The sequence below is a fragment of the Coregonus lavaretus genome (genome assembly GCF_964263955.1).
Source record: "Coregonus lavaretus genome assembly, chromosome: 15".
NCBI lineage: Eukaryota > Metazoa > Chordata > Actinopteri > Salmoniformes > Salmonidae > Coregonus > Coregonus lavaretus.
The window spans coordinates 21,131,847-21,147,465 of NC_140002.1; the positions used below are offsets into that span (position 1 = coordinate 21,131,847).

Genomic DNA, 15,619 nt, shown 5'->3' on the forward strand with positions numbered 1-15,619 from the left:
AACAAAACAAATATTACATACAAAAAATACAAATGCCCTAGAATATATACTTTTATATAGGTTTTAATCTTAAATAGGTTTTATTATTTAAAAAAATAATAATAATAGGAATTTGTATCTTGAAGATTATTTTTTTTCAAAACATGCAATTGCCCGCAGAGATTTCCAGTCCAGCCATTGTCGTTTACCAGCTATCTTTGGGGGGCAAATGACCCGATGAGGGCCAAAACTGTCGTTGTTGCAGAGCTCCTCGGACTAGACCGTCCTTGTACTCAGGGTTCCCCCTTTTCTGCCCTGGCCCTGACCCCTGACCTCTGACCTGACCTGGGACCAGCTCACCTGGTCAGCCAGCCATGAGAAGAGATGCCACAGTACGCCATGCAGCCCCCCTGGCCCTAAGTTCTCTCGCTCCCCTTTACACTTTGGACTCACTCTCTATGTTAGCAATGTCACCATTCCTCTCTGTCTGCTCCTCCAGCCCCTCCTCCTGGGTTACCAGGGTAGTAGTACTCTTCTTCTCGCGGCCTTCAGACTCCAGCACCCCCTGCTGGCTGAGCTTGCTGGCCACGGACCAGGTAAGGGGCAGGCGGGCGTGGCAATTCATCTCGGCCAGCTCTCTGGCACTGCAGCTGGGCGTGTTGGTCTCATGGATGTCGTGGAAGCTGTTGTAGTCCACCTCATAGAAGCCATCCTCCAGGGTGAGCACGGGCATGAAGCGGTAGCCCCACTTGATCTCGCTGGTCACGTACGAGCTCCTGGCCTGGCATGTCATCCCTGTGGGAACAGAGAGCAGACGGCACTTAGCCTCCTCTAGAGATGGACAAAAACACTGTCTAGTTGTGGATATGACTCATTCAATGTCAGCGTCATTACAAGATAATGACACACACAGGTATACAAGCACTTTATGAGCAATAATGTTGTATCATGTTATCATGTCATTAAACATTGTTAAGTGTTAGCAATCAGCTTGCCGATACAGTTGGACACTCAAAACTGAGCACTCATTAATATATCCAGACCTATCCAGTCCACGCAACACTCAGGAAGGGTTGATGTATTGAACATGCTGTACAGACTATTAATAACTCTTAATTATGAACATAGCCACTAACCAGACTCTGATTTGACCTTTGATGCAGCAGTACACTGTAAATGTACCCAAGAGACATACAGTAAGCATTTATATCCTCATAATTCACGTGCAAGGCTGCACTCTAAGTCTAAGTGCTGTGGATAGTGGTACGGCTGGCTCGTTAAAGCTTACGTTGCTCATGTATGTTCAGAAGACATACAAGTGGAATACAAGTGTGGCAGCTTTCCAAGTACTTATTATTTACTAGGTGCATGTGGTGGGTAAAACATCACTTTCATTTTTGCATTCGGAAGTTGATAAGCCAGCTCATTTGAAATTCCCCAACATGATCTGAATTACAATAACATGATTTAGGTCTTACTGTTGACTACTGAGCATTTGCAAGGCTACAGTATGTCATCTTTCCCAATCACAAAACCAAACCAAAGCACTTTGACCAGATTTGATTGTCACTCATTAGAATGAATGGTGCTGCTAGGCTCTGTGTGTAGGCTAAGTGAAGCCATCATTTATTATATTTCTCAAGGAAAACAGGCTACTACTTCAATTCATAATTTATTGGGTCAAATATAATGATGTGTTAATAATTACTCTAGAAAGTGTCTGAATTCCTTGCCTCATTAGAGAACATTTTTGGCCATTTAAAATATTTTCCCCATTTTACAGGAAAAGATAACGAGGGGAACTTCTGAAACATTAGACGAAAAACTTGAAACAGTAATAATTAATAGATTAGCCCTCTAATAACTTAGTGATGAGTGGCCTTGTTTGACCTAGGTTTTTTTTCCTATCCGGCAGGTTTCATAAGACATCTTAATAAGAAACAGTTAAACAGACACTGAATGACAAGCAATGTCCCAATTTAGACAGTTGTCATGGCTAACCAGCCCCTTTGACACGTTTAATGCTGCAGGGCATCGGAATGGCACAATTATTGAGATTATAGCATCAAAAGTGGAGGGAGGTCAACGGGGGATTCGTAATGAACATGCGATTCAAGAATAATTGGTGCTCTGGAGCGCAGCAATCAACAGAATATTGAGTAAAGCGAAGAGACGGTATAAAGGACTATATCAAGAGTGTGTTTGTGTCTGTATCATGGTGGGGGAGGGAGGGCTGGTACATCTCATACTGCAGTTTAATTTGGCAGATGATCCTGAAAATGTGCAGCACCAACGAGCAGCTGGTGCGCTGCAGAAACAATATGGCGTACTGTACTTAAGGGTTCCAGCAACTATGTCTAAGCATGGATGCTGAACAAAACCTGCTGCTTTGAGGTCTAACACACAGGTCTCTCAAACTACGACACAGCCAAAAAGAGAGTGTTTACAGAAATTGTAGAGAATTTACAGAAAATGTAAAATAAGTTATATAATTATCCTGCTTGGAAACCATTACAAACTGTTGTTTCCTGTCATGTACCCTAAACGACAAAAGTGGCCAGAGCCTTTCTTCTAATTAAATTCGACAAAGTGCAACATACGCATTTCACTGGCTACAACAGTTTAATAATGTCTTCAATGAAGACATGCAAGGGGTGGAATCACATACATATAAACTGGTTGGGAATGCCCAGCCGCCCAAGATGGAGACAAATTGAGTGGAGTACAGCAATTTGTTGTAGGTGTTACTCAGACCCAGCAATTACTCCTTCAGCAAGCCCCCTCCTGATCCTGACACTGTACCAATCACTGGCCCAGTGTCTTTACACAACCTGAACTAAACCAGGCAGGGGAGTGGGCTACCGAGGATGTGAAGCCTTGAATGGGGGCCTGAGACATCATTAAAGGGGGCTCAGTGCAGTCGATAGGTACCTCAGTGGCTGATTACTCTCTCACAGCCGAGAGGCCCTTGAGCAAGACACAGGAGAAAAACACTAACGTGCTCAAACGCAGGAATTTAAACAAACAGCAACAGCCCAAAAGTAAATGGAGAGAAAGGCAGGCAGACACCCACACAGTCCTAGCTGAGCCCCAGCACCAGGGCCGCTTGCACAGTGTGTGTGTGTGCGTCTGTGTGTGTCTGTGCTTGTGGGCGCATGTGCGTGTGTAACGGAGATAAGAACGTGACGTAAACTCACTCCACAGCTAGCTTAAAACGTTGCCAATAGTGCTATCGAATTGGATCCTTTTCTATAGCTCAGCTGGTTCGTACGTTGTCAAGCGGGCAATCATGTGTGTACAAAAATACAACTGAAACATGAACAATTAATTTTTACAGCAACCCAGTCTCTTGGACCTCTGCTCAGCTTCCCAACGAGAGATATACTGTCGAATGGATGACAGCACATCTCTAACAGTGGTGACAGATAGTGAAGACAAACTGAATAAAGCATTAATCCATACCACAACATGCTATTAAAATGTATGTACTGTATCTATTGAAAATGCAGCCGGATTTCCTTCTTGGATGCAATGGTAGATTTATACACTGACACTGTCTCATTCAGGCAACTCAGTCACAGGTAGATCTGTGAGGCTGAGAGTCTTTGAGCTAGCTGTTTCAGACTGCATCTGTTATCAATCATGAGCAGACTGCAGCCACTTTAAATCCCCCCATAAATTACAGTAAGTCACTGCAAGGTGGCAGTAAGAGGGAGAAGGGTCTGTCCGTTAAGTCAGAGAGGACTTTTATAACTGGAAAGCCACCCAACTTACTACTGATGCTTAGTATGGAGCCTGGCTGTGGGGTTATCTTCAAACCCTATCCTGAATGAACACTAACTTCCACTTGGACTGTGGCAATGACAATGAATAAGGACATTAGTGATGCAGAGGGAGAGAGTAGAAAGAGAAATCACCCTTCTAAAGTCCTGACTCACATCTGAGGAGCAAACTCTTCTTCTTCCTCATACCTAACACTGTCGGGTTCATTGCATCGCATAACTAGTTGGCCTGCTTCCATATGGCGAATGTTATTCCCAGAAACACCATGTGCTGTTCTCTCTCTCTGTGTGTGTGTGTGTGTGTGTGTGTGTGTGTGTGTGTGTGTGTGTGTGTGTGTGTGTGTGTGTGTGTGTGTGTGTGCATGCGTGCGCACGTGCGTAAAATAAACCTGGAACATAAATGTCTGGCGGACATATAGCCTATGACCACACAGTCTCCTCGTGTGTGGATACGTGTGTATGTGTTTGTGTTGCATACTGTACATTCACAGCCCTCATAACACAGAACAGGTCAGCTGTGAAAATGGCCACAAGCTGTTCCTGCTTCTCATCATGCCCTCCACAACCTTGCGAACCCTCCCCTCTCACCCGAAACATTCTCCTTCACGCCACTGCTGCTCCGGTCTGTACATGCCCCGGGCTGGATGACAAGGCACCGCTCCCACTATCCATCTACAATGACTTCAGTTGAGCATGCTATACAGGCCACTGCCACAATAACACACAGTGCACTGTACACTGGAAAAAGTATTCAACATTGAGTCTGGCCTCACAAAGTTCACGTCTCACCTGTTTTTACAAAGTGTAGAAGTATAGTAGAACCTTCGAATTAAGGGGGGAGGGAGTGAATTGATGGTTTCAAAGGTCATCTGTGGTTGCACCTGTCTATGTTGGTAAATCTGACTTGCATGTAGACAATATCAGCTACTCGCAGACTGCCCTCTGCCTGACCCCTGTAGTTAGCTCAACATGTAGAGATTAGAAAGACTGGCGCCCTGTCCACTCAAACCACCAAGGTGTTGAGGCAGAGGGGGACACTGTGATGCCAGGGAGTAGTAATGGCAGTCAGTCAACACCTAAAACCCCTGCCGTCCCCCTCCATTCCTCTCTCTTTTCCTGACAATGTTAGGGTTAGATTAGATACACTGTATGTGGTAGGCCATCATCCACTCAGTTGGCGTCTCCCTCTCTCCATCTCCGGCTCCTCATATACTTTACTCACAATGGTGCTAATCAGAGACTACAAACGGGACAATTACACATGCAGCCTGTCCCCTCACAAACAGTCATTATCCAATGAAACAAAGTGTGCCCCCCTCTGCCCTCTGCCCGCGACACCTGGGGGATTTGGCATTTTAAAACAGAAGCATATGCAGAAAAGTACCTCATAGCTATGGTAAAATATGGTGGTGGGTCTTTGATCTTATGGGCTATTTTGCTTCCACTGGTCCTGGGGCCCTAGTTAGAGTCAATGGCATCATGAACTTTACCAAGTACCAGGACATTTTAGCCAAAAACCTGGTTGCCTCTGCCAGGAAGCTGACACTTGGCCGCAAGTGAATTTTCCAGCAAGACAATAACCCCAAGCACTAATCAAAATCCACAAATAAATTGTTAATTGACCACAAAATCAACATTTTGCAATGGTCATCTCAGTCTTCGGACTTGAACCCCTTTGAAAACTTGTGGTTTGAATTGAAGAGGGCAGATAAAGGATATCAAGGATCTGGAAAGATTCTGTATGAAGGAATGGTCTAAGATCCCTCCCAACATATTATCCAATGTCATAAAATATTGTAGAAAAAGGCTCAGTGTCGTTACCCTCGCAAGAGGAGGGTGCTAGAGTATTGAAAACAGGCGTGCCAATAATTTTGACCCCTATCTTTTGAATTACTTTTTAAACAAAATCTCTTACTTTGAACAATTGTATTAGTATAAAATAATATAATTTCCCCTTTTTTTGTTGTTGCATACAATATAGCTCAGTGTTTGTATTATCTATTTTATACAGTCTTTTTTGCTCATCTTTATCAAGGGTGCCAATAATTATGGACCTGACTGTATATTCAGTCACAGAATTTGAGACAAACATGTACCACATGGCAACACCATATCAAAAGTATTGGCCATATTAAAAACAATCAAAATAGAACTTGTGCACCTAAGTACAATAAATCTCCCTCTGCAAGAACAGAGTCCTCGCCTAAATTAAAGCAACTACCCACGAGCAGAATTGGTGGAACATAATAGCTAATAATAATCAGATAGCTATTGGCTGGTGTGGCCTGCTGTTTAGATAATGCTGCTTACATAACCACAGTGGGCTTCCTGCTTGCTCACTTCGTATGCTCACAGAGAGTCAAGCTTCACCCTCTCTCTCTCTGTCTGTCTTACACACACACACACACACACACACATAGACACACATGCACACAGTAACTGCAGTTGCCATGGCAACCTTACAAACCATCGCCAATGATTGTATGGTCGCTTAGAGAGAGAGATAGAAGCAGAAGGAGGGAGGAGGGTGAACTTTTATTTATGTTCCAACAACAAGATGGAGAATTATCCTTGTCTGCATGTCTAACTGAGGTACCTGAGGTATAGTGAATCTGGGATAGTTACCACTGGTATTGATTTGAGTGAAGCGAAAAGGGCCAAATGCAGCAAACCAGAAGCCTGCTTCTTTATTGCATCTCTACACTCTTTATTTCAACCTCATCCCTCCATCCACTGAACGAAGACTAATGTGACTGTTTGAACGGAACAGTTGACTGTTTGACCAAATGGCCTCTGAGACACTGAAGCCACACAATCCCATTCTAACTATCTTTAACATATGTACAACAAAATCAAACCAGAAACATCAACCAACCTATCAGAATAACCTGTCTGATATTGCTATAATGCAGTGCTTGTGGTGGTACATGTGCTTTCCATGTTTGCTGAGAAGGAGAGCAACGAAATAATAATGTTCACGGCTACTTCAATATGCCATAAAAGCTATCAGGCCGCTACTCTGAGGACCAATAGCCAATTGATTTAGTTGCTTCCATTGTATTGTTCACTGCTATAATCTATCATTATGTTAGGAATGAACATAGATTATGCAGCCAATGTTCCTTGCTGTGGTAATCTCTCAGTGAAACAGACTGTAACAGATGTATGTTCATTGAACCCACTCAAAAATTGCTTAACCGCCACTTCATCAAACAGTGTCATCACTGGCTCCTGTCAGATTTAGCACTTGATGTCTGCCAGGCGTACCATCTGATTTCCTTCCACTGCCTGTGCTGCAGCTACGTATACCTTTTCAGTGAAAGCCACAAAGCTTAAAATATCTGACTGGTTAATTCTGACACCAAATCTCACTTTATTTGATCTTTATATCTTTCTCTTTACCCTAGGGGTATGCCAGAGATGTGGTATGCTTGGTACCAAAAATAAGAGAGCAAAATCAGCTGGGATGTGTTAGGGCTTGCTGACTGCCCCTCCAAAGTCAGCCAGCCAGCAAAGCCTTCCTCTCTTGGACATTTTAAACAGTTCAGAAACAATGAACAGCAGTATATTGGGATCTAGATGATAACACCAGACCCAATCAGTCAACGGACACAGACGCAGGAATTAACAAGTTCAAGGTTTACTCAAACAATGACAAAGAGAATTAACAAAGATAGAGTACATGACACGAAGCAAATCATACACAACATCCTACAGAACAGTCCAGGGCTAAATAGGGGTAGTGATGAGATGAGGTGCAGGTGCGCTGGAGGTGATTAGGGTGCGTTGGGTTGCCATTCCGGTGTTGCCGAGGTGGTGCGCTCAGACCGGTGGCTCAGTAGACCGGCGAATCAGAGCGCCGGAGGGGAGCAATGGGAGGAGACGTGACAGTTGTAAATGCCCGCAGGCATGAGAGAGGCGGAAAATATTAATTGTAAAACTTTTTTTTTTAAGAGAGAAGATAATACACATTTTACAACCCACACAATTACATTAGTATTTTATTGGCCTTTTATCATTGAAGGCTCGGCCCTAACTTATGTGCTCTCTGTCACCTCTGAGTCTGCATGGCAAATGGCCCAGAAACACAAGGAAAATACTCAAGGGCCAGTCAGCCCTTCACCACGTCAAGAAGCCAAAATGCCTCTCTCTCTCTTACAGCATCCAGCGGACTGACTATTTCAATGTGTGCTAGTGATGCTATTGCATCCATGTTTGGAATCTATCTGAAACTTGTCCCCTGAGGAGAACTCTGATGCTATCTATATGGATGAATGATCTCTGTGGTAACTTGTATTCGTTCAGAGTGAATCTCAACACTGTATGCAAATATTTTTGTTTACATTCCTGTTTAAGAGCATTGCCCCTTTGCCAAGATAATCCATTCACCTGACAGGTGTGGCATATCAAGAAGCTGATTAAATAGCATGATCATTATACAGGTGCACCTTGTGCTGGGGACAATAAAAGGCCCCTCTAAAATGTGCAGTTTTGTCACACTACACAATGCCACAGATGTCTCAAGTTTTGAGGGAGCGTGCAATTGGCATGCTGACTGCAGGAATGTCCAGAGAATTTAATGTTAATTTCTCTACCATAAGCTGCCTCCAACGTTGTTTTAGGGAATTTGGCAGTAGGTCCAACCAGCCTCACAAACGCAGACCATGTGTAACCACACCAGCCCAGGACCTCCACATCCGGCTTCTTCACCTGCGGGATCGTCTGAGACCAGCCACCCGGACAGCTGATGAAACTGTGGGTTTGCACAACCAAAGAATATCTGCACAAACTGTCAGAAACCGTCTAAGGGAAGCTCATCTGCGTGCTCGTCATCCTCACAAGGGTCTTGACCTGACTGCAGTTCGGCGTCGTAACCGACTTGGGAAAATGCTCACCTTCGATGGCCACTGACACACTGGAGAAGTGTGCTCTTCATGGATGAATCCCGGTTTCAACTGTACCGGACAGATGGCACACTGTGTGTATGGCGTCTTGTGGGTGAGCGGTTTGCTGATGTCAACGTTGTGAACAGAGTGCCCAATGGTGGCAGTGGGGTTATGGTATGGGCAGGCATAAGCTACAGACAACGAACACAATTGGATTTTATAGATGGCAATTTGAATGCACAGAGATACCGTGACGAGATCCTGAGGCCCATTGTCGTGGCATTCATCCGCCGCCATCATCTCATGTTTCAGCATGATAATGCATGGCCCCATGTTGCAAGGATCTGTACACAATTCCTGGAAGCTGAAAATGTCCCTGTTCTTCCATGGCCTGCATACTCACCAGACAGGTCACCCATTGAGCATGTTTGGGATGCTCTGGATCGACGTGTACGACAGATACTGACTGGTTTTCTGATCCATGCCCCTACCTTTTTTTAGAGGTATCTGTGACCAACAGATGCATATCTGTATTCCCATTCATGTGAAATCCATAGATTAGGGCCTAATGAATTTTCCAATTGACTGATTTCCTTATATGAACTATAACTCAGTAAAATCTTTGAAATTGTTGCATGTTGTGTTTATATTTTTGTTCAGTGTATTTGCCTTTGATAGACAATTCTCAGAACGTTCTTGATAGCCAATTCCTGTAACTGAACTATAGTCTCTATTAATCATCTTTATGGAGTCAGATATCCAGTTTTAATAGACTTTGATCATATTAATGGCATAATCTTATCAAATCAAATCACATTTTATTTGTCACATACACATGTTTAGCAGATGTTATTGCGGGTGTAGCGAAATGCTTGTGTTTCTAGCTCCAACAGTGCAGTATATCTAACAATTCACAACAATACACACAACCTAAAAGTAAAAGAATGGAATTAAGGAATATATAAATATTAGAAATATTAGGATGAGTCGGAGTGACATAGACTAAAATACAGTAGAATAGAATACAGTATATACATACAGTATGAGTTGAGTAAAGCAAAAATATGTCAACATAATTAGAGTGACTAGTGTTCCATTATTAAAGTGGCCAATGATTTCAAGTCTATGTACATGGGGCAGCAGCCTCTAAGGTGCAGGGTTACGTAACCGGGTGGAAGCCACCTAGTGATGGCTATTCAACAGTCTGATGGCCTTGAGATAGAAGCTGTTTTTCAGTCTCTCGGTCCCAGCTTTGATGCACCTGTACTGACCTCGCCTTCTGGATGAAAGCAAGGTGAACAGGCAGTGGCTTGGGTAGTTGTTGTCCCTGATGATCTTTTTGGCCTTCCTGTGACATCGGGTGCTGTAGGTGTCCTGGAGGGAAGGTAGTTTGCCCCCGGTGATGCGTTGGGCAGACCGCACCACCCTCTGGAGAGCCCTGCGGTTGCGGGCGGTGCAATTGCCACATCAGGTGGTGATTCAGCCCAACAGGATGCTCTCAATTGTGCATCTGTAAAAGTTTGTGAGGGTTTTAGTTGCCAAGCCAAATTTCTTCAGCCTCCTGAGGTTGAAGCGGTACAGTTACGCCTGTGTGGGTGGACCATTTCAGATCGTCAGTGATGTGTACGCCATTGATGTGGATAGGGGCGTGCTCCCTCTGCTGTTTCCTGAAGTCCACGATCAGCTCCTTTGTTTTGTCGACATTGAGGGAGATGTTAATTTCCTGGCACCACACTCCCAGGTCCTTCACATCCTCTCTGGTTGTTGTCGGACATTTGCCAAGCTGATGTGAGGCCTTTGATCCTCACCCAGGGAGAGTCATGACACTTGGCACACCTGTATTTGGGGAGTTTCTCCCATTCTTCCCTGCAGATCCTCTCAAGCTCTGTCAGGTTGGATGGGGAGCGTCGCTGCACAGCTATTTTCAGGTCTCTCCAGAGAAGTTTGATCGGGTTCATGTTCGGGCTCTGGCTGGGCCACTCAAGGACATTCAGAGACTTGTCCCGAAGCCACTCCTGCGTTGTCTTGGCTGTGTGCTTAGGGTTGTTGTCCTGTTGGAAGGTGAACCTTCGTCCCAGTCTGAGGTCCTGAGTGCTCTGGAACAGGTTTTCATCAAGGATCTCTCTGTAATTTGCTCCGTTCATCTTTGCCTCAATCGTGACTAGTCTCACAGTCCCTGCCGCTGAAAAACATCCCCAGAGCATGATGCTGCCACCACCATGCTTCACCATAGGGATGGTGCCAAGTTTCCTCCAGACGTGAAGACTGGCATTCAGACCAAAGAGTTCAATCTTGGTTTCATCAGACCAGAGAATCTTGTTTCTCATTGTTCTTGGTCACCTCCCTGACCAAGGCCCTTCTCCCTCGATTGCTCAGTTTGGCCAGGCGGCCAGCTCTAGGAAGAGTCTTGGTGGTTCCAAACTCCTTCCATTTAAGAATGATGGACGCCACTGTGTTATTGGGGACCTTCAATGCTGCAGACATTTTTTGATACCCTTCCCCAGATCTGTGCCTGGACACAATCCTGTCTCGGAGCTCTACGGACAATTCCTTCGACCTCGTGGCTTGGTTTACGCTCTGACATGCATTGTCAACTGTGTGACCTTATATAGACAGGTGTGTGCCTTTCCAAATCATGTCCAATCAATTGAATTTACCACAGGTGGACTCCAATCAAGTTGTAGAAACATCTCAAGGATGATTAATGGAAACAGGATGCACCTGAGCTCAATTTCTGGTCTCATAGCAAAGGGTCTGAATACTTATGTAAATAAGGTATTTCTGTTTCTTGTATTTAATAAATGTGCAAACCTGTTTTTCGCTTTGTCATTATTCGGTATTGTGTGTAGATTGCTGAAGAAATTGTTTTATTTAATCCATTTTAGAATGAGGCTGTAACTTAACAAAATGTGGAAAAAGTGAAGAGGTCTGAATACTTTCCGAAGGCACTGTATATAATATAGTCTATATATCAAATATTATTTCACTACATCATCAAAGTGCTGACATGCTCCAAACCAATATTGGCTGAATCAAATAGAAAATTAAATCTGGAAAAGAGCAGAGCAATAGGTGCAAAGGCTTCCCCTTTCAAAACAGCAGGCTTCTCTAATTTGAGCTCATTTGAGCTTATTTGACTCATTTACATATATCAGCTGATATCGTTCACAACGGGAAAAAAAGGAGGAAATTGAAAGATGGAGGAAAGAGAGTTATTTGTTTGGCCTGCCCTCCAGAACAGAGCCAGAGAGCTACAGGATGAGTCAAGAAGTGGGGGACAGATATCTCTCAGAGCAGTTTCATAGCGGGATAATTTCTAGTTCACTCTTTGACCAAACCTTTAATGGGCATGTTATGAGTGGATGCATTCAAGCTCCCATTATCAAATGTCCTTTTTCTGAGGATTCTTCTTCTGTTATTTATAAAATAACAGTATCAGCCCAGAAACTACAGTACAATTATTTCTCACATTACAGATCAAGGCCAGACAAACTCTCACTGCACCCTGTGCGATGAAAAATAGAATGCAGCACACAAGCACACTTCCTGCTTTGCATGATAACGTGCAACAAACAAACCATACTTTTCATTTCAATTGTCTTTGTGCAAATCATACAAGCACATTCACACGCCATACAGTACAACACCCTGCATTTATTGAACACTTAGGTCAGTTTAGAACCAGTTTTCAGGGATGCCATATACAGAAATATTGTGTTGGCATTTTTTTGGCAAAACATTTAAACAAGGGCCTGTATTTTGTAACGTGTGTGCCGCTGAAAAACATCCCCAGAGCATGATGCTGCCACCACCATGCTTCACCATAGGGATGGTGCCAAGTTTCCTCCAGACGTGACGATTGGCATTCAGCCCAAAGAGTTCAATCTTGGTTTCATCAGACCAGAGAATCTTGTTTCTCATTGTTCTTGGTCACCTCCCTGACCAAGGCCCTTCTCCCTCGATTGCTCAGTTTGGCCAGGCGGCCAGCTCTAGGAAGAGTCTTGGTGGTTCCAAACTCCTTCCATTTAAGAATGATGGACAAGCCCTTGTTTAAATGTTTTGCCAACAAAATGCCAACACAATATTTCTGTATATGGCATCCCTGAAAACTGGTTCTAAACTGACCTAAGTGTTCAATAAATGCAGGGTGTTGTACTGTATGGCGTGTGAATGTGCTTTTTCTTCTGACGAGCTGCCAAATTCAGTTATGTCTATCCCTCTTTAGGGCTGCCCTGTTAGGTTCCGGTGTGCTATGTTGTGGTGGAGCTGTGCTGTGGAAGGTCATCTGTGCCTGATAGAGAGTGACTCATTCACATTAATGTTACCTCACTAACTCAACATGAAAATTCACAGGCCGAACCAGGCGTGGAGACCTGCTTCTCACCCCACTAAGTCACTTAGCTGCTTTTCTGCCACCTCTGAAAATACAAAGTCCCTCAGTCTTAGAAAAACCTTGCTGCAGCTTCTTTGAAACAGTGTTATAATTTATGAAAATGCGTGTTTGTGTTTATCCCTTTATTCTGACAACCATGTCTTGCTTCCAAGTTTCCTCGGATGGTTCTGTTTTGTCTGAGTGAGATTCAAGGAGACTGGTAAACATAACCTTCAAATAATTTATTTTTGTGTTCCTCCCAACAACAGGATGGCATTGTCTGCTAGCAAGCTGCACAATAAAACTGGTATTTGGACTGGAAGTAATTTGTCTGGAATTCTGGATAGGGCAGTGCATTTGATTTCAGTAACACATGGAGATGCACTGAGGTCAAGCCAAATCGAATGCAGTAAAGCTAGACTAACCAACAAACAGCAATTTGAGGCAAGAAAAACATACAGGTCTTATTCATCTCACAGTGGATACCGTGAGTAAGTTTGTGTTAAATAGTATGTGTGTAATATGTGTGTGTTTTCATATAAATGCTAAAGGAAATACATGTGTGCTATCTGTAACCTGTGTGCATACCTGGCTGCACTGTGCCTCATAGTTCTATTCTATACTGAAGACTATTGCCTTTTTACTGCTTGTGTAATCAGGCAAAAGTGTCTGCAGACAGTGTTTACAATGGTCCATGTGGTTACACAACCAGGGATGCACCTGCCTTTTCCTATTGGTAATGAAATCTGATCTTATTTGCATCTCCCCCACAATAAGCCTATTGTGCAGCTGATAACCTAACAAAAGGCTGTGGGGCAACACCATGGTGCACAGAAGGGCTGAATCTAGATTAATTGAATTATATTGCCTCGTCTGTTTTCCCTCATTCCTTTCAATGACTCCCTCTCAAACCTCAGTGGAAAATAAGGTAAAAAAGGACAAGGAGAGGAGACAAGCACACATGAATGCATTATTATGATAAGAGATGAAACATCCTTGCTCACTTCTGCATAAACCATTAACTGCTAATGCAAATCAGAGGTTACATGTAACGGGATGATGAGCATATGGACTTTGCTACTGTATGAAATTACTATAATTACTAGAATAGTCATAGTTAATACAACACCCACACACAAATTAAATATGTATTTTTAAAATGCAGCAACATTTCAGTTTAAAGTTTCAGTTTGAATTTCAGTGGTATCTGTAATTAGGAAACAAATAGAAGGAAAGGTTTATGAATTAAACCTGTAATTGATATGTTTGATGCTGCTTACCTGTAGCCTCCACCATGCCCTCCAGAATGACCACGATCTCCAGGTCCTCTTTGTCAAGGTAGGCCTGGGAGATCTCCCAGAAGGGGCTGTTCTGATTGATTTCATGGCAGATGATGAGCGGGGACACCAGGAAGAGCCTGTCATCCCCTGTGTCATAACCGACATTCATGTCTGTCTGGTTGAGGGGTATGAACTCCCCTTCCTTGGTCTGCTTGGACTTGATCAGCTTGGCCCTGATTGAGGCCTCCACGATGTGCGAATTCCGAAGGTCCCCTACCCTGAACATCAGACACAGCCGGCCATCCCTTACGGAGATGACAGCGTTGGTGGAGAACACCAATGTTTCCGCCCGCTTCTTGGGCTGCGAGATCTTGACAAACATGCAGCCCACCATGAAGGCATTAACTATGGACCCCAGCACCGACTGAATCAACAGCAGAAGGATCCCCTCTGGGCATTGGTCTGTTATAACCCTATAGCCGTACCCTATGGTGGTCTCTGTCTCTATGGAGAAGAGAAAGGCTGAGACAAACCCATTGAGATTATTGACACAGGGAGTCCACTGGTTGTCCCCTATGTGTTCCAGGTCGCCACGGACATAGGCGATGAGCCACCACGCGAAGCCAAATAAGAGCCACGTCACTGTGTATACCAAGACGAAGATGAAGAGGTTGAACCTCCACTTGAGGTCCACCAGTGTGGTGAAGATGTCCGTCAGGTAGCGATAGGTCTCCTGGACGTTGCCATGGTGGACATTACACTTGCCGTCCTTACGGACATACCTCTGGATCTTCCTCTTTGCCCGCACCTGGTCCACCAGCTGCTTGGGCAGGTCCTCGCGAGCCTGCTTGGGTAGCTTGGGCTTTCGGGTGGTGACTGCCGGACTTTCCACATCCTGCTCCATTGGGGCTTCTAGAAGGAGTCAAGCCTATAGGGAGAGAGAGAAGACAACAAAAGAAAAGCGCAAGTAAAACAGAGGCACAACTACTGAACTGCACAACCTTAAACCTTGAGATGGTATTTCATCCCAGATCCCACGATGTCTCACTCCAAATGCTGTAGACAGATGGTAGGATCTTGCTACAGTTTGATTTATCTTATAAAATTCAGACTTTCTATTTCTCTTTGAAAATCTTGTATACTAACTTCCTAGTCTTCATACAGTGCAAGACAATATATATTGAATGTCTATTTGACTCATTTGTTATTGCACTGACAATCTTAGACAGATTTCAATCATGAGGAGCCTTAAGTAAAGAAAAGTAATCTGTCAGGGTCAAAAGGTTAATATACTGGCTCGCCAATGCTATTTTCTATACT

General features: G+C 43.9%; 1 protein-coding gene across 1 annotated transcript; it reads right to left on the minus strand.

Moving 5' to 3' along the window:
• Nucleotides 1–415: 415 nt before the first annotated feature.
• Nucleotides 416–15,222, minus strand: kcnj6 (potassium inwardly rectifying channel subfamily J member 6; the record flags this gene model as incomplete). Its single annotated transcript, XM_084177554.1, has 2 exons — nucleotides 14,300–15,222; nucleotides 416–774 (listed from the first exon to the last, which is right to left on the minus strand). The coding sequence occupies exons 1-2, from the start codon at nucleotides 15,201–15,203 to the stop codon at nucleotides 416–418; spliced, it is 1,263 nt and encodes a 420-aa protein (XP_084033680.1). The 5' UTR covers nucleotides 15,204–15,222.
• Nucleotides 15,223–15,619: the final 397 nt, after the last annotated feature.